General features: G+C 37.4%; 9 protein-coding genes and 2 non-coding genes across 11 annotated transcripts; 7 read left to right on the forward strand and 4 right to left on the reverse strand.

Moving 5' to 3' along the window:
* Positions 1-11: 11 nt before the first annotated feature.
* SOMG_02976 (pig-F/3-ketosphinganine reductase fusion protein) lies at positions 12-1,747 on the forward strand (the record flags this gene model as incomplete). The annotated part of the gene is made up of 2 exons (XM_056181767.1): positions 12-53; positions 305-1,747. The coding sequence occupies 2 exons, from the start codon at positions 12-14 to the stop codon at positions 1,745-1,747; spliced, it is 1,485 nt and encodes a 494-aa protein (XP_056037792.1).
* Positions 1,748-1,894: 147 nt separating this feature from the next.
* Positions 1,895-3,532, reverse strand: ptl1 (triacylglycerol lipase ptl1; the record flags this gene model as incomplete). The annotated part of the gene is made up of 1 exon (XM_056181768.1): positions 1,895-3,532. The coding sequence occupies one exon, from the start codon at positions 3,530-3,532 to the stop codon at positions 1,895-1,897; it is 1,638 nt and encodes a 545-aa protein (XP_056037373.1).
* An 856-nt stretch (positions 3,533-4,388) lies between these two features.
* ste6 (Ras GEF Ste6) lies at positions 4,389-7,097 on the forward strand (the record flags this gene model as incomplete). The annotated part of the gene is made up of 1 exon (XM_056181769.1): positions 4,389-7,097. One exon carries the CDS (start codon positions 4,389-4,391, stop codon positions 7,095-7,097), a length of 2,709 nt encoding a protein of 902 aa, XP_056037385.1.
* A 228-nt stretch (positions 7,098-7,325) lies between these two features.
* Positions 7,326-9,018, forward strand: glm2 (Glomulin, ubiquitin-protein transferase inhibitor Glm2; the record flags this gene model as incomplete). Its single annotated transcript, XM_056181770.1, has 2 exons — positions 7,326-7,499; positions 7,546-9,018. The coding sequence occupies 2 exons, from the start codon at positions 7,326-7,328 to the stop codon at positions 9,016-9,018; spliced, it is 1,647 nt and encodes a 548-aa protein (XP_056037384.1).
* A 566-nt stretch (positions 9,019-9,584) lies between these two features.
* On the forward strand, positions 9,585-10,601 carry mme1 (mitochondrial carrier, magnesium ion Mme1; the record flags this gene model as incomplete). The annotated part of the gene is made up of 1 exon (XM_056181771.1): positions 9,585-10,601. The coding sequence occupies one exon, from the start codon at positions 9,585-9,587 to the stop codon at positions 10,599-10,601; it is 1,017 nt and encodes a 338-aa protein (XP_056038853.1).
* Positions 10,602-11,523: 922 nt separating this feature from the next.
* On the reverse strand, positions 11,524-12,978 carry SOMG_02981 (meiotic recombination protein; the record flags this gene model as incomplete). The annotated part of the gene is made up of 1 exon (XM_056181772.1): positions 11,524-12,978. One exon carries the CDS (start codon positions 12,976-12,978, stop codon positions 11,524-11,526), a length of 1,455 nt encoding a protein of 484 aa, XP_056038854.1.
* Positions 12,979-13,329: 351 nt separating this feature from the next.
* On the forward strand, positions 13,330-13,412 carry SOMG_20140. The gene is given in 2 exon segments: positions 13,330-13,368; positions 13,377-13,412. It is a non-coding gene; the product is annotated as a tRNA-Lys (tRNA).
* A 337-nt stretch (positions 13,413-13,749) lies between these two features.
* SOMG_20141 lies at positions 13,750-13,821 on the forward strand. The gene has a single exon. It is a non-coding gene; the product is annotated as a tRNA-Pro (tRNA).
* Positions 13,822-14,105: 284 nt separating this feature from the next.
* Positions 14,106-15,034, forward strand: pps1 (CDP-diacylglycerol-serine O-phosphatidyltransferase Pps1; the record flags this gene model as incomplete). The annotated part of the gene is made up of 4 exons (XM_056181773.1): positions 14,106-14,227; positions 14,322-14,553; positions 14,613-14,976; positions 15,030-15,034. 4 exons carry the CDS (start codon positions 14,106-14,108, stop codon positions 15,032-15,034), a joined length of 723 nt encoding a protein of 240 aa, XP_056038851.1.
* A 607-nt stretch (positions 15,035-15,641) lies between these two features.
* On the reverse strand, positions 15,642-16,232 carry sqs2 (R3H and G-patch domain protein Sqs2; the record flags this gene model as incomplete). Its single annotated transcript, XM_056181774.1, has 1 exon — positions 15,642-16,232. The coding sequence occupies one exon, from the start codon at positions 16,230-16,232 to the stop codon at positions 15,642-15,644; it is 591 nt and encodes a 196-aa protein (XP_056038852.1).
* A 900-nt stretch (positions 16,233-17,132) lies between these two features.
* On the reverse strand, positions 17,133-17,534 carry hnt1 (adenosine 5'-monophosphoramidase; the record flags this gene model as incomplete). The annotated part of the gene is made up of 1 exon (XM_056181775.1): positions 17,133-17,534. One exon carries the CDS (start codon positions 17,532-17,534, stop codon positions 17,133-17,135), a length of 402 nt encoding a protein of 133 aa, XP_056038857.1.
* Positions 17,535-17,953: the final 419 nt, after the last annotated feature.

Below are 17,953 nucleotides of genomic sequence, written 5' to 3' on the forward strand. Positions count from 1 at the left end.
AAAGAAACAAGATGGGTTTCTGGGGAAGAAGCAGGTTTGAGACCGAAGGAAAGGTAAGTTCACCATTGAGTAAACAAGAGATACAATTTCGCTTCGTTCGAAACCAAACTACCAATTCCTACATTTAGGAGCATGTTCGCTTGTCGTAGTTTTTCCTCAAAATCGATAATGATTCGTAAAAGAGCACTGGATTTGCTGAAGCTAAGGTTTTGATTTTGAGAAGCTTGTCGCGTTTTCACATATATATTTCAATTGTTTACTTATACCGCTCTGTTATTTATACTCTGCTAATGCGTGAAAGTAGCACATTTTAGTAACTGGCGGATCTCAAGGCTTTGGGCTGGCCCTTGCGAAGCAACTAGTACTTCGTGGCGGCCATGTAACCATTGCTGCCAGAACAGAGAGTAAACTGAAAGTTGCCGTAGAGGAACTCCTAAAATTGAAGGCTCACGATGATCAGGTTATTCAGTATAGAAGTGTGGACTTGACAAATTACGAAGACGTCAAAACCATGATTGATTGTCTGGAAGTTTGTCCAGACCATTTGGCTCATTGTGCTGGCTCTTCGTATCCTGGCTTTTTCGTAGATCTTCATCCAGTCGTGTTTGAAAATCAAATGCGTCAAAACTATTTGGCTTCTGTTTACATCACTCATGCGCTGATTAAACGAATGAAAGATATTTCAGTACCTTATTCACGAAGGATAATGTTAACCTCTTCCATCCTAAGCGCTCTTCCTCTTGTAGGCTATAACGCATATAGCCCTACAAAGGCGGCTGTCCGAGCTTTAGCCGATGGTTTACGACAAGAGTGCATTCTCTATGGAATAGAAGTTTCTATCTTCTTGCCGGCCACCATCCTTTCTCCTGGTTACGAAGAAGAAAACAGACTGAAGCCTTCTTTGGTATTGGAAATGGAAAAGTCAGATAAAGCACAGACATGTGAAACTGTTGCTTACTATTGCATGAAAGGACTCGATAATGGTGATTTCGCTATTACCAATAATTTTGTAGGAGATATTATGAAAAACCACTCTCGTACCTCCAGTCCCCACGATAATCCTATATTGGAATTCCTGTATTGTATGCTTACTTTCTTTGTGTGGCCTTTTGTTCGAACTCAGTTAGATCAAGATGTGTATAAGTATGCTCTAGAACATCGTTTGAGGACTGTCGCACCCAGCCGGTCTAATTCTTTCGTCACTCTCTTGTTAAGCAGCATACAATTTTGTATTTTTTATTACCTTATCCCAAGCCTAGTGGCCAACCCTTATGTGACATTGTTGAAAACTTTCCCACTATGGCTTTTATTGCAAACAATCCAAACATATTTTCAAAGACCTCGTGGCCATTTCACTCTTGCTACCATCATCCGTTCTATTGGAGCTATGTCTTTGGGAAGTGTTGTTATCGCTTTCACTCTCTTAGCCTTTGGTGCACCATTGGTCAATAATTTCCAGCTAAGCTTTCTTTGCGCTGCTACCCTTTCGGTCCTTATAATATACCCTTTATCCTTTTTCTTCCAAGCTGACTATATGTGTTGGGGCCAGTTCCTTGCTTTTAAACAATTCAAAACTTTGGGTAGTTTACAATACCGTGCATGGGGTCCAATACTCGGAGCTTGGGCAGGCGCTATACCGATTCCTTTGGACTGGGATCGACCCTGGCAAGCATGGCCCATTACTGTTGTCGTTGGGTCATTTATTGGTCATCTAATTGCTACAATACTCGGAGAATTACTACAATAACAAACTCAAATTTATTGGTATTTAAAGAAGACATACTTCATATTTTTATAGCTAAACGAACGGAACTTGATGTAAAATTCAAAAATTTAATTTCATATAATAAATTATCGTTAATAATCCAAGAAACGACGAAAAAGATATAGGTATCTACTTAACTTTAAAATTTTTTAACAACTTATCTTCGCTTTCCTCCAATGCCATAACAAACGGAGTCGAGATAGAGTCTAAAGGAATTTTAGTTGTTTTGCTAAAAGCTATTTGTTCACAGTAATCATTCAATGAGAATTCGTTCTTACATCGTATCAGCAGTAACGGGATAGCTTGCCAAGTAGCACGCTCGCCTACTAAAATCCAGTACTGAATATCTTGAAGAGAAGGCTTCGTGAAGGCATGCCTTATATCACTAAATGAGAACGTAGGAGTGAGCGTTATATAAGCGCTTGGAATAAAGTCGTCCACTAAAAATCGTCTTAATTTAATAGGTAGGAGGCCAAGTATGTCCATTTGGCGAAAACGATAGGCCATTTCCAAACCAAAGAGACGAATCACTTTAAGTGTATAGCCTGTATGTTTATGATGGTATAATTCGTCGTGAAACGTCGGAAAAAGGGAGGGCCGGGACTGAGTGATAATAAAATGATTAACATTAAAAAGCTCAGAAATTCTAGCGTAAGAATTGGGACGAGTAGGGTGATGCATGCTCGCATATGGCCATACGAAATTTTCAGGAGTGCAGACTTCAACAGTACCATCCGGTGATTTTGCCAACAAGCTGGTAGATCGGTAGATCGCAGCCCAACTGTTGCTGGCACATGTAGCACTCCATACTAAGACATTTGGTGCTGTGTGATAATTTAAAACTTGAGGAGAACCAGAAGTAACTGATGGGGGTGCGATAATATTAGTTGCGCGATTTGTTTTCTCAAAGGCTTCTTGAAAAGTTAAATCTCCAACACATTTATGAACAAAAGAAGCAATCATCGAAATGTCTAGCATGTTTCCATATTTTATAACTTTAGCCAAGGAATAGTCGGAAGTACTTTTACAAATCTCCCACAATTCATCGGGGAATGTTTGGAAAAGACCATCTAGTTCCTCATCGCGATGCACTCCTAGAAAAGCGGCAATCAACGCACCAGATGCCGAACCAGCGAGGACTCTTGGCAAAAGACTTCTTTCCCACAAGGCTTTTGCTACGCCAAAGTGATATAACCCAAAGGCGGTGCCACCATTGAAGTACAAGCAAGTAGTGCCGAAGGATACTTTCGCCGCAGAATAAAAGCCATGTTTTTCCTCGAGGGATAGCTTTTTTGTAAGGAAAAGAAATTCTAAGCAGCGATTTACTTCTCGTACGTATTCTTCTATTAAGATTTTTGTCCCAGAATAATTTTCAGTGTATAGTCCGGAATCACCAATATTGCCGAAATTGCGCAGCAAGCTGGAACGTAAGAACATGAGCATGGGATATGCCTCCCTTTTCGTTCGATAAAGCTTCAAGGTAGAAGTGCATCGTTCAATCAGGGAATAATCGTACTTGTCCGAGATTGGATCAAATCTTCCTTTCCAACGTCCAGACTTTTTATCGACCGCCGTTGCTAGCTCCTTCCAATCATCCCAAGTACAGCAGTCCCGCTTCAATACTGTTTGTCCTTTCCGATGATCAAATCCACGCGCTTGTGAAATGGAGGTTGCTGAAAACAACCATTCAAAAAACGATAGAACCAGCAGCCATACTGTGGACGCACTTCCCCATATAGTTCGCCAAGACCTGCTTACCGAATTCATGCTAAAGTGTCCAAAAAGACCTTATTAATGATACATGTACTTTGAAATCCAAAAGACTAAACAAACTTTTCTCTATTCACATAGATGTCCAAAGCTTTGCCAGATCTTTCAGGTTTTCCACAAAAGATTCTTTCCGAAATCCTTTTTGTCTCTTACAAAAATTGATTTATCCAAATTTAAAGCTTCAATTCCATCTGTCCAAAGTCATACACTAACACGTATGTTCTGCCTATATTACATATCAACAAATACCAAGAACCAACATAGCGAACTACAACGTAATCCAAAAATTAAATATAACACATTATGTAACACTATCCAAAAGTTTATAAGGTACACTAAATACCGTATCATTTTCATTTCATTAAGACAAGGCGCGTCGCGTCGCGCGCGCGTTTCGGAAATCCATCATTTTACAGAAAAGGAAAATATGGAAATGAAATAAACAAATCTATTGCTTTTTCTTTTCTCTCCTTTATTCGTGTATATTATAATAGATCTTTTTTATGTTTTTTTACAACACCCAGTTTGGGGGATAATGGTTCTTTGGGCTATTGAATGCTCTTTTAGTCTATTGAAAACAGAACAAAGAGAAGGGCTCGTTTTAGCATATTTGTTCAGAAAAATGGGATCCGCACTTGTCGTGAACAAGCATCTTTACAGAAAAAGAATTCAACTGGAAACGCTTTTGGCTTATTGATCGACATTCGAATAGAACACGTAAACGTTGATGCATTTGCATTGTTTTAGCATTGAGCTTCCCTTCTGTTTATATTTCGAGTTTGTGAGAACGAGTCTCTTTTCTATTCTTTTATTTTCTTTTGTTCTTCTCTTCTTTTGTGTCTTGTAAATTGCGATGGGCATCCAAGCAATCGCGCGTCAAGATTATTTACAAAATTCAGAGCCTTCCCAATTATCGTTTCATACAGGTGATACTATTATTGTTGTCAATATACTCGAAAATGGTTGGTGTGATGGCATTTGCTCTCAGCGTCGAGGTTGGTTTCCTTTATCATACATTGACATTCTTGGATTTCAAGGGCCATCATCCAAAAGGTCATCAATTTATAGTGAACCAGGGTCTCTTAATGATTCAAAAAGCGTCCTAGATTTTCCACCTCTTCCGGAGGACGAGTCCGTCAAGAAGAGCTCCCCTGCCAAGGATAGTAATTCCGTTTATCAAGCGATGCTTCGACCTCTCCTTCGTAATGTCCTCGAGTATGTAGCCCTCATTCGCAAATCCGTTTATTTTCGTCATCCCGAGGTGCTTCAAAACGCACTGGATGCAGTACGTAAAGAAGCATTGACTATTCTCGTACGCCTTGGAAGCCTAGTCAACGAACAATGTGCGCTTACAAAAGAGCTTTTGTATATATTTTCCATGTTGGAAAAACTTTTAGTACTTTCCAAGAGAAAGAATATGTATAAGAACTCGTGTATCCAATTTACTCAACTTTTAAAAGCACTCGCTTGTGTTTTTGTAAATTACGTGAAAAAGCAAAAGGATCCATCTTCCAAAATATCAAAAGAAGCTAAAGATGTCTGCTTTTTGCCTTCAAGTCGATCTTTAATGTCTCCACCTTTTCATCTACTTCAAGACAAGTCACTACCTTTATGTACAACTACTTATGTTGCAATAATTTCCCTTACTCATCAGGCGAATACTTCCTTAACTGCAACCCCTTTCTGGCAGGAAACGCAACCCCAGCAACTTGAGTCGATTCTTCAAAGCATATCGAAAGGCAAGCGGTGCGCAAAAGAGTACTCGGATAATGTCCTTGACAGTTTTGGTGATATACTGAAATCTTTAAAGCGTGTCCACTCGGCTTTCCAGAAAGTGGATTATACAGCGTTTGATGTTTCGGTGCCTTCCATCACAATTCATGAGATTTACTTTACTTTGGATACCTATTCAACTAAAATTAGTAATCTATTTGTGTCAGCTATAGAGATTGAGCAAGCATTTGATGAAGTTATTAATAATAACGGCAACATACAAACACTCACTCCTCACCTGCTACTTCTTGAAACGAATATGCAAGAAGTAAAAAATATTCTTCTTTATCTTACAGAAAGATTCCTGTTCCTCTCTTTTGAGCATCGCTACCTAACCCGATTTATCAACGAGCTTGAAAGCGTAGAGAACAAGGAATTAGAAAGCATGGATATGGATGATATTACTTGGTATGATTCCAAGGGATTCGCCCAATACATATTCAAACAAAAAGCCATAAAGCCAAAATCCATGAGGAACTGGTTGTTTCTGTATTGGTCAAACACCACGTTATACAATAATGATGGAAAAATTAGGTTTGCTTCTCTTGCTTCTATTTTGAACAATATTGTTCGGGTGGACATTGATAACACGCTATTTATAAGAAGTTTTCTTAGCACCCATGCTAGTATCATTAGCTCGAGTGATTTATTCTCCATTCTATCTTCACATTATTTATTCCACAGTCAATCTAGAAACGTTACAGATGGGACTGATGCTACTGTCATTAATCGCAGTCGTAAAAAGATCATTGATGTTATTCTCACTTGGCTCGAATCCTACTTTATTGAAGGGCTGGGCAACGTACATACTATTTTATTTTTGACGAATGCCTACAAATTCTGTGAAGAATATATGGTACCTAGTTTCCCTCCTTCACTTGAATTGTTGCAACAAATCTCTAAAATGTTAAAGAATCCCTCTACGAAACTTGTTCGGCCATTGATGAATAGTTTTGAAATGCAAGATCCTGAGGATAATACAGCAATTTCCTGTCCTTTGAATGATAATAATGTTGAAGACAATTCCCTTCTCCTCTTCCCTCCAGATGAAATTGCTAAGCAACTATGTCTTATCGAGTTCCGTACTTTTACGAACATCCCTGCCATTCACTTTCTCTCGAAAGTATGGTCAAATTTGAAAAACATCGCTGCAGAGGAATCAGGCACCGTTTATTATATTTCAAATCAGCTAGTGAACTTTGTTGCTGAAACTATTGTGAGACAAAGAGACTTGCGAAAACGTACTCATTATTTAGGGTTTTTCATTCAGGTTTCACACTGTCTTTTCAAATACAACAACTTTGCTAGTTTATTTTCTATCATTTCCGCTTTGAATTCGGCTCCAGTTCATCGTCTTAAAAAAACTTGGTCGAATTTGAATAGCAAATATTCAATATTATTTGACACCCTGAATTCTTTAACGAATGCAAGCAAAAACTTTTCTCAATACAGGGAATGCTTAGAGCGTTGTTCATTTCCAAGTGTTCCATTTCTAGGTGTTTACTTTACCGATTTGACATTTCTTAAATCAGGAAACAAGGATACAAACAAAAACTTAATTAATTTCGATAAACGCATGAAAGCAGCCAAAATTTTAAATGAAATTCAGCAGTTTCAAGCTGTTACTTACAAATTTGACGCTATGAATGATGTTCAAGAATTGGTGCATGAGCTGGTCTCAAAAGAACGAAACCCTGATATTATTTATGATGAGTCTTTACTCTCGGAACCAAGAGAGACTGAAGATCAAACGATACGACGTTTACTTGTTGACTCTGGCATTTTTTAACGGATTATGAATTTGATGACGACTATATAATGAACATTTTGAATAAAAATACGGGTGGCATGGTAAAATGTTGGATAATTTAATTTTATTTAAAGAAAACAATACAAAAAATATCCAAGATTATTTTTCTTTATCGCGTATATCAAACTGAATATAGAAATATAAGTACATGCATAGATATAGATATTAGTACTGCTGATTCACGACTTAACCAGAGGCACAAATATCATGGATTGGAAAAAGTCGGTTCAGAAAGCTACCGCAGTAACGATCGAAACAAAAGACTATGTTTCATACTGCACAATGGTTGAAATGTTACTAGAACAGAATTTGACCCACAAAGAAGAGGATCGCTTAGATTTATTACGTTGCTTACATGAGGAGCTTCAAAAATTAGAACATGTACAGTCCATAAGCTTCTATCAAATTGCTAACAAGAATCTTTTAGGAAAGGCTCACGAAAGAAATTGCATGGGATGTCCTAGGAATGTTGCTGCCATTTGTGAGTGATGGCTCTTCAAAGGAAGCACGGGATTTTGTACATTTTTTGGCAGAAAAGGGAAATCCTAAAGAAGTTTTTTTAAAGTCTAATGAAATTCTTACGAATACTGTGTTTCAAAATCTGTCTCAGTTGGAGGTGACTATAGATTCAATGAATTTAGCAATGAGCAGAATTGAGACCAACAGGCCATTGGCCTTTCTCGATAATTACATCTTTTCTTTGTGTTCCGGGATTACTAGAATCTTACTTGTGAGAGAAATTGACAGACTTCGCATGTGGCATATCTGCTTGGATTCGATGGAAAAGATGACACAACGTTTTGGGAAATATCCAGAGTGCCATCCAAATCTTACAGCAGCTTTCACAATATTCGCCGAGCAGTTCTTTTCATTTGAATGCTTATGTTTTTCTTTCCGTGAACGATTGAGATCAAATGATCCTCATATAAAATTCCGAAATAATAGAGTTCCTTACGATGCGAAGAAATTGCAAGAAATGGACTGTATTTTATTACGATTTTTGGATAGTTTTGACGCGGTATGCTCTATGGGCGTAGACAATTGGGATCGGCTAGCAAAGTACTTTTACAACGAGCTTATAAATCCCGATGATACCCAAGGAAGCCAATCTGTTCAAAAACAGGAAGAGGAAGAACAAGGAGAAGGGGATATGGACCAAAAAGTAGGCATTGACTTCAAAGGTTGTGTCGCTATGATAACGATTCGGAGTTATTATAGGGAAAGAAATTTCTTGGAAGAGATAATTTACAAAAGCAAACAACCTATTATGCTGAAGTCGATATTCACGTTAATGTTAATGGAAGGAAATTCCGACACTTCCTGTTTTATAGATTTAGCCCTTTATCAATCTTTGTTGCTCCTCAATTTTATTATTGAACGTTCAACTAAAGATTGTAAGGGTTTGTTCTCTTTACTGCAAACCTACCAGTACTTTTCGGCTTTCAATACAGAACCTTGGATTCGACTGATCGCAAACGATATCGTGTTTTATTTGTTAGATTCTTTGCCCTTGGATAGGCGCTTTACATACGCGTTGGATACTTTGGAAGAATGCCCTTTCGAAAACGTTAAAGCTAGCATTTTGAACTATTACCAAAAGAACGGCGTGCTCTCTAAACCGGCTGAGAATAATCCTTTTCTCGAAAAAGAGAATATTTTTAAAGTTATCAGCATTATTCTTGACGATTTGTCCAACCCGACAGCAGAACCTCTATCATTAATTTATTTGCAGCAGGCATTAATCTTTATGTACTACCTGAAATTCCAAAACTGTCTGGAATATAACGATCAAATCCTTCATTTCTTGAAAAATATAGAAAGTTTTATTCAAAAAAACGAAGAAAATGTTTCAACACAAAACTTTACTTATTATTTAAACTTATTACAGCTGGAAAAATAGGTGTTTTCTGTATCATGATTGTTTAAGCATCTAAAGCTGTAACAACTATCATTGCATTGATTATTACTTGGATTTATCATTTCTTTCTTTGTTAAATCTATTCTGGCCTCAAAGTACACGAAACCGAAAATGGTTTCTCGCACAACAATTAGCTAACATCGTTTCATTCGAACAAGAAATTATTCTTAAATCCTAATCAATGAAATAAAATAATGATCTACTATGAATTACACTTCTGTTTACTTAATGTAGTCTTAAATTAATACTTGGGAAACTGCATGATGAAAGTCAAGTAACATTGATTTTCTACTAAGTATTGGTTACCTTGAGTAATTCTAATGAGAGCAAACACTAAAAATTCATTTTGAGAGTAAAACTCAAAATAGGGCGATTTCTTTCGGGATAATATAGTATTACTTATTGTTGCAAGTCTCTAAGTGTCTTTTGTGGCTTGATTGAACGAAGTTGCTTTCGGTAGAAAATTTGCTGGGGAGTTCAATTGGTTTATGCGCTAAACAGTTTCGAGCTTTTAATTTACCAACCTATAAGTTTTGGACATAAGCAATATGGAGCCTGGAATCCCTCCCATGATGGAAAGAAGCCCAGCTTATACTCATGTTTTGACGGCTGGAGGGATTGGCGGCGCTACGGCAGACTTAATGATGCATTCCTTGGATACAGTCAAAACCAGACAACAAGGAGCTTTATATACAGACAAGTATAGAGGGATGGTTCGTAGCTATCTTACAATCTTTCGAGAAGAGGGTCTTTTTCATGGTTTATATAGTGGAGTGTGCCCAATGCTGCTCGGCAGTCTTCCGGCTACGGCATTATTTTTTAGTTCCTATGAATTCACTAAAAGGCGTCTAATGGATACCTATCACGTTCCAGAAACTCTTTCATTTTTGCTCGCGGGCTTTGTCGGTGATCTTTTTGCATCCGTCGTTTATGTACCATCAGAGGTCTTAAAAACTCGTCTACAACTTCAAGGAAGATATAACAACAAATTCTTTAAGTCTGATTACAACTACCCCTCTTTTCGAGGTGCCATTAAGCAGATTGCAAAGGAAGAAGGTCCGAGAACATTCTTCTTTGGGTACCGCGCTACTGTTTTACGAGACATACCTTTTTCTGGATTGCAGCTACTATTTTATGAAAAACTTCGTCAAGGAGTGCAAAGGTACTCTGGTAAAAAAGAGATTGGCGTCAGATATGAGTTACTTATAGGTTCATTAGCAGGTGCGGGGGCTGGATTTTTAACAACTCCTTTAGATCTTGCGAAAACAAGACTTCAGACTATGGTACGACCAACAGGTGTTTCGGACAACATTCAAAGTGGTCGTTATTTTTATGGTCAAATGGAAAATTCTTTGGGAAAATCTGCTTCAGCCCCTCGAAACCAAGCAGTTGGAATCAGAAAAGTATTATCTACCCTTTACAGAAATGAAGGAGCCATGGGATTATTCAAAGGTGTTGGTCCTCGCGTGTTCTGGACTTCATCACAAAGTTCACTAATGTTTGTTTTTTATGAAAGCATAATTAGACTTTTCAAACAAAAAGAAGCTGAGTCTATGTTGAATTGATGCTTTCATTTATATATAAATACTATCGCACTATTTGTATTTTTGTCGTCATTTTTTGACGAACCAAAAGTCTTTTAAACTCTCCCTTTTCACCATTTCTTAGCTTGTTTCGAACAGTGGATTTTTACTAAAGCCTATACAACCCGCTTTTTGTTTTTGTTTTTTATGTCGGGCATGGCTATTTTCATTGTTGTTGAAAAAAAAAAAACATTACTATAGAAATTATAGAGCATCTGATTCAGTCAGAGGTATTTGTCTTCTGACTATATATATTCCCTAATTAAAAAAGATGTTGAAAAAGCCAAATCCTTTCTCTCCCTTCAAGATTCAGGTTTGCATTACGACCATACCTATAATGAAATAGAAGATTTAGTCCCTTTCACCGAAACCTTTTTTTTATTTTCTGTTTAGAAAAATAAATATATAAAACTGAAATTTTTTGGGCACGATATAAGAAAGATTAGCTTAATTTTCTTCTGCCTTGGAAGCAGTAAGTTTATAGCCATTCATCATTTTGTATTATGAAAAGATATTATTTCAATTTATTAACCTACAACTAAATCCTTAAATTAAGAAACTATCGTATAGCAAAAAAAATAATGTTCATGCAAAAAGATGGATACTTTTAAGCGTCATAAACAGGAACATCATTGAAGAATGACAACGGTTTAAAAAAGTAAGTAATGTACAAAAGACCAATAGCAGCGAAGGCACTAACAACGGAGAATAAAATAAAACAACAAAAAAATTAAAAATAATCACAGAAGGGCATCGTCCATAAGGCTTTGGCATTGTCCCAAAAACCGCTCAACCAAAACTTGAAACTCACAGATATTCATACATTTTTCATCACTCAATTCAGCTCTTGAACGTAATAAATAACAGATATACTCTATCAAGTAATATGCATTTGCAAACAATGTTAAGATGCTTCAGATGATGATGTGACAAGTTTCGACTTTTTTGGAGAAGTAATCTGGATTCCATCGCCGCCCTGATCTACCGTATCCTCTTCAAGTATGTTATCGAAATCATCCAGTCTCCGTTTACCATTTTGTGTTTGACTTTCTTTTATTACATCAAGTTTCACTTGCTCTTCATCCAGAAACGATTCAAAAGGAGTCGTACTAGATACCATTTCACCATTATTGTTTATATCCTCCAAAATGGAACCCAAAGCACTGTCATCCAAATGTTCAGCGGTTAGGTCACTAACATCTATCCCTGGTTGTTCATCGGCTGCTATATGCTCCGTCGCAGGAATTTTTGTGTTTTGAAAATTACTGTTGTTCGAGAAGACTTCTCCTTCATCCAATACATTCTTGGCAGTATGTGTTTGATCATCAGTAGTAGTGTCAGGAGGAATGTCTTCCTCGGATTCCTTTGATAGATCTGGAACCAGCGCTGAAGCTTCGTTGCTGTCTTCATCTAAATCGAGTTCACTGGCGCTAGCTCCAGAGACATCTTGGACAAGCGTGTTGTATCTAGCAATAAACCGAGGTTGAGTCGTAAATAACACAGAAAATGAGTTTCCATGGCTGCAATGTACAGATAAAAGTTCTAGAATATCGACTAGATGAATTTGATTGGCATAAACGTTATCTTCAGCGATTTTTAAATTCAAATCTGAAAATTCGCACACTAACTCCGACTCAGAACCTAATGCATCCAGAGATTCCAGACGTGCACGCACAATTCCAAATAAGTCTTCTAAAGTATTTTCGCTCAAATCGTCAGAAGTAGAATAAATAAATGCATTGCCATCGTTATTGTCAATAAAAGAGCAAACACTTGAATCTGGAAACAAAACCAAGCCTTTGGATACCCACTCGAAATCCAATACATCATTGCTCGGTGCCATGTCTGACCCTTCTTCTGTTTTAGTAGTTACAGGTTTGGTTTTTGTTACATCTGTAAAATCAGATAAATCTTTAGATTCTTCTCCTTTTTCTTCTTCTTCTTCGCCACCCTGTTCAACAAAAGATTGTGAATCATCAACATCTACTACATGTTCATCATCACGAACTTGTTCTTTTGTTTCTTGATCCTGAACATTCACAGAATCGGACTTTACTTTCGGCGATTCACTTCCATGTTCATCTTCGTCAACCGATTTTTCTGCTACTTTTGGTTCAGCAATCTTCGTTTGCCCTTCATTCTCTCCCGTTTGGGATTTCTCAGCTGAATCCAACCCATCAGAAGGCATGGTATTCTTTTCAGCATCAGGCGTCAATGCTTCCTCTACCTGTACTGACATATTTGGTGAACTGTGCCAAGTATTCTCTATTGTTTGATTGTGAAATGTTTTTGTATCCATAAACACCAGTGTTTTTACTGGAGCATAAATCAAAGTCTCTTCAAAAGCAACTTCACTCATAAATATTTGGAAATCAATGCTAAACCTGTTCTTTGTTAGTAGTTTTCTGTAGTTACCTTTTTTCTCTAAATAATTGTAGTTGGCGAAAGGTTAGTCGTCTTGAGCAACCATCGTCCTTCACCACCTTCAGTTACCTTCCTGTTCGGTACAGTTCGGTATTCTATTTTTGCGTGGATTCCTAAATGATCGTTCCATGCTATTTACATGCGACTGGAATTTACGTAGATTTCCATAGTAGTATCGAAATCGGTTAATGGCAATGGCTTTTGCTGGCCTGCAATTAAGAGCTACAATTTTTTATTGTTGAACTTACAACCATACATACAATTCAATGTCCAGACAAACAACACGTCCCGGGTAGCTCAATCGGTTTAGAGCGTCTGACTCTTATGAAGGACATCAGAAGGTTGCGAGTTCGATTCTCGCCTTGGGAGTTCTTTTTGCAAATGTCAGCTATTGTGCTGGAGACTTACAGTCCATCCAAGAGAGAGGAAATGATTGACCTGCTTTTTATGACTGTTGACTCCGTCCTCTCTCTGAGAACAACTGAAATCGTCAGCTACAGTCGGAGTAAGGATGGAGATGCTCAGCTATTGCAAACAAGAATGTACGACCAATTCATCGTATAAAATAAATACAAGATATCACACATGAACTTTCAAGACGGCCTTCAAAAGTCGGAAGACTCATTTGCATTCTTTCTCAGATATCAGTCTCAGATATCAGTTTGTTTGTCATATTTAAGTATTAGCATATATTTGATCAACAAGTGGCCGTTTGGTCTAGTGGTATGATACCATCTTAGGGTGATGGTGGTCCTGGGTTCGATTCCCAGAACAGCCCGTCTTTTTTACAGCTTTACGTACAGAATTTTTTAAACGCCAGTTCGGACCAAATTGTTTAATTTGAACGTTTTTAAAAGTCTTACGAAAGATCGAGATGACACTTGAGAATCAAACCGCTCTTACAAGGAGGTGGCACTCAATGTAAAGCTACCTTTTACCGATTTACTCTGTATGTCGTTGCATCGAATAAGCATTTCCGTTACACATCGCAATCGTGAGAGGTATACGTATGTCCTAGTTGAAGAAGTGCTTTGCTATACCAAATACATCCAAAATTAAAAAATGTCAAAACTTAGGTCTACAGTTGGACCAAAAGATACTATAATTGATTCTAAAGAAACAAATGACAAGGAGACAAAGCTACTGGCTTACGTGAATGACAACCGACACTTTTCTTTAATAAGGTAGGATTCAAAGACTTGGTGGACTCTGGCTGTTGAGAGATATCTGTCATAGAGAACCAGTTGGTTGATGGAATAAAAGACTAACGATTGATAGAGCCTTGCACCTTGCAGATTTAATTACTCTATTCAATGGATTTTGTGGTGTTATGAGTATTTTCTCCAGTTTGCGCTACTGTCTAAGTGGCCAAACAAGCTCCAAGTATCTGGTTCGTGCTATGTATTTTATGCCATTTGCTCTTTTCTTTGATTTCCTCGATGGAAAAGTAGCCCGCTGGCGTGGAAAGTCATCTTTAATGGGACAAGAACTGGATAGTTTGGCTGACTTGGTATGCAAAGATAGTTTACAACCTCTAAACTTGGTGATGAACTAACCTTTTTCGTTCAGATATCCTTTGGTGTGTGCCCTGCCGTTTTCGCTTTTTGTTGCGGCTTTCAGACCTTCCTTGATTTAATGATCCTTAGTTTTTTCTGCCTCTGTGGAATTACTCGTTTGGCTCGCTTTAACGTTTCCGTAAACTCTATTCCTAAAGATGAATCGGGAAAATCACAGTTTTTTGAAGGAACCCCAGTTCCCACTACTCTTGGCTTGGTTTCTACACTTGCTTTTTGCATGGTCAAAGGAAGAATTCATGAGGAACTTCCAGGCGGCATTTGGTTTTCAGGCACGCCCTTTGAAGTCCATCCCATGGTATCTCTCTATGCCTTGAGTGGAATTGCTATGACCAGTAAGAAACTTCGTGTCCCAAAGTGTATGTGAACTCTTCAGCTTGTTTTTATTTTCTTTATTTTCTAACCGTGTTAGTTTAAGAGCATTTTTTAAATCTTGTACTTGCTAATTATAACCTTTTTTCCCCTTCATTATTTCTGTTCATTGTACGTTTGCTTATCCATGTTGGTTTTTTGGTTTAGCTAGACTTTTCGAAAGCTAGCTTCAGCTCTATCTATCCTTCTCATCATGCGTCGATAGTTTTCTCAATCTTTATAATGATTTGTTTCCCTTGACCTCTACTTTAGCTAGGCAATTATCCTTCAGTCTTACACCCATCCAAAGTTTTCTTATTAGCCTTCATGATTCTTTCTCCTACATCACAATACATCGTGTGTCAATAGAAAAAAAAATGTTTTCCTAGATACTTTTACTATGGCTACCCACGTTAAAAATGAATCGCAAATTTAAGAATTCCCAATGGTAAACACGTCTTGATTCATCTGTTCACGATTTTGTTTGATGATCAATGTTTCATTCCTGAGAAGAAAACTGAAAAAAAAAGAAACTCATAAATTAATAAATAAATACCTCCTCTTAAACATAGCATCCGTTGACCACTGTAACGAAAACATATATAAAAAACCATATAGCAGTTTCGGTAGACTACTAAAAAAATAGAAAATCGATTTGTCTTTTTGTTTTTTATTACTCCAATCCGCGTTTGTTGTTTTTCACCACCGCAGCAACAGGGTCTGTAATGCCTTGATTATCAGATCCAAGACCCATACCACCACTCCAGCCCATACTTTCAAGCAACTTTTTACCTTTTCCTCCTTGAATAATTGGAGCAGAGGAGCCAACAACTTGGCCATCCAATTGGCGCTTGGAAGTAAGGCTAGTTTCTTTCTTAACAGTTTTGACCTTTTTGTGCTTCCTAGATGAGTCAGGTAGCTCTTGAAGTTTGCTTTTTCTCTTCTTATGGATTTTTACGTCTGTTCCAAGAGCATAGTGACGGTCATGCTCAACAAGGCTCAACATATCAGCTTCATGATCGGGAATTTGTTCCATGTAATCGTTCCTTGCACTTTTCTTGCCAAACAAAGCTTGGAACTTTGAGTAAGCATCTTCATCGCTAAGATGTCTTTTTCCTTTTTTTCTTTTATTGGGGACAACTTTGTTTTTTCTTGGAATAGGTTTTGACTGAACTTTCGCAGATTGTATTTTTGCAGATTGAGCTTCTGCACTCTCCCACTGCTTTGAAGAAATGGGAACTCCGTCATCGATAATAACTGCCATATTCGAAGAATTAATTCAATTTGTATACCAGAATTCTTATCAACGCCACGATGCAAAAAGAAATTGATCTTCTCTAGTCCTTGAGTAGCTAGAAACTGTAAACTGTGAATAACGTATCCCAAATGCTGGCATTGATTAAAACATGAAATCAAATAACTATCACTTTGTCGTATTTCACAGATTATCCCAAGAAATGGTTTTCTACTCTGTCGCGCCCATATCCAAAGTCGGTGCAAATGGCTTATGGTAGCAATGTTACCTCAGCATGGGCAAAACTTTGGATATGTAAATAATACTAAAAATTGGTGTCTCACATGCAAGTTATCTTACTTATATAAAACCATAATTCAATAGAACAAAGAAATAGTCTAGCTGTGGCACCAATGACGATAATTCTTACAATGGATGCATTGCTGGTATTGCATTATTAGCTTTCTTTCATACTTGCAACACGAATTTGGAAAAATCACAACCCACAGGAACCTTTGAGAATGTAAATAGGAAACGATCACACTAACAAGTCATAGGTTAGAGGGTTAGCTTCGAGTTGATTGATGTTTCAGTATAGTACCATTCAAAGTTTTCGTGTGATGTTTAAGTGGTAACCAAAAATTTGAATTGTATTTTATGGTTCAAGAATGGGAATCGTATATTCAAATAGCCAAATAAGATATCCACATTGCAAATGCAAGAAATTTAAACATTTTTTGAAAACTTACTGTTAAAAAAATGCAGTGTGGAAAGAGCTTTTTGATTTCACCTTTTACCGTGAAATACCAACATGAGAATTAGGAGTGGAGTAATTGAGAATATAGATAGATTCAATTATCTTGTAACGTCAAGGTATTTTCTTCCTTCATTGCCGGCATCAACGCATTACCTAGATTTCATGACAATCGTTTACTGCAAACGGGAGCGAATTTCATTACCAAGTTCTGCCAAATCTTCCTTGGAAGTAGGATAAGTAGGCCAACCGACACCCAAACCGTATTCCTCATTGGGCTTGGGAATGATGTGGAAATGAACGTGGTCCACAAACTGATGAGCTATACGACCGTTGTTCTGCAGAAAGTTGTAGTTCTCAGCACCAATGGCCTTGGCTACCTTCTTGGAAACAGGAAGAATATCAGCCAAGCTCTCGTCACTCAAGCCTGTTAATTTTTCAGAGTGCTCTTTCGGGATTACTAGAGCATGGCCTTTAGCGGTAGGGGAAATGTCAAGAAAAGAGAGAGTCTTTGCGGTCTCTGCAAGCTTCACACAAGGAATATCTCCGCGAATAATTTTACAAAAGATGCAACTCATATTTTGTTGTTCTAGGAAAATTCAGGCTATTTCGGTCACCTATTATATATGTCACCACTTGTTACTTTTATGAGTATCGAAAATATTGTCTTAAAGCAACAGCGTTTGTTTATATCCTATTTTTTGCAAATTCATGTAGAAAATTGAAATTAATAAATGATAGAGTACCACGAAGAAGTAGACCATTTATATAAAGAAATTGTAAGGTCGTTCATCTTTGGGTAAACCGGCTTGGAAATGTTTGTAGAGGATAGGTTTATGAAAAGTTTCACCATACAAATGAAGTGCTAAGATCTTGGCATTCATGCGTAGTAATGATTGTATCTTTTAAGAAAGGTGTCCCTCCAAATAGTCAAATTCGACCACGGCATGTTAGGGTATATCTAGATCAAAAGAAAATTTCCCTATAAATTGACGGT

The sequence above is a fragment of the Schizosaccharomyces osmophilus genome, chromosome 2 (genome assembly GCF_027921745.1).
Source record: "Schizosaccharomyces osmophilus chromosome 2, complete sequence".
Lineage (NCBI taxonomy): Eukaryota > Fungi > Ascomycota > Schizosaccharomycetes > Schizosaccharomycetales > Schizosaccharomycetaceae > Schizosaccharomyces > Schizosaccharomyces osmophilus.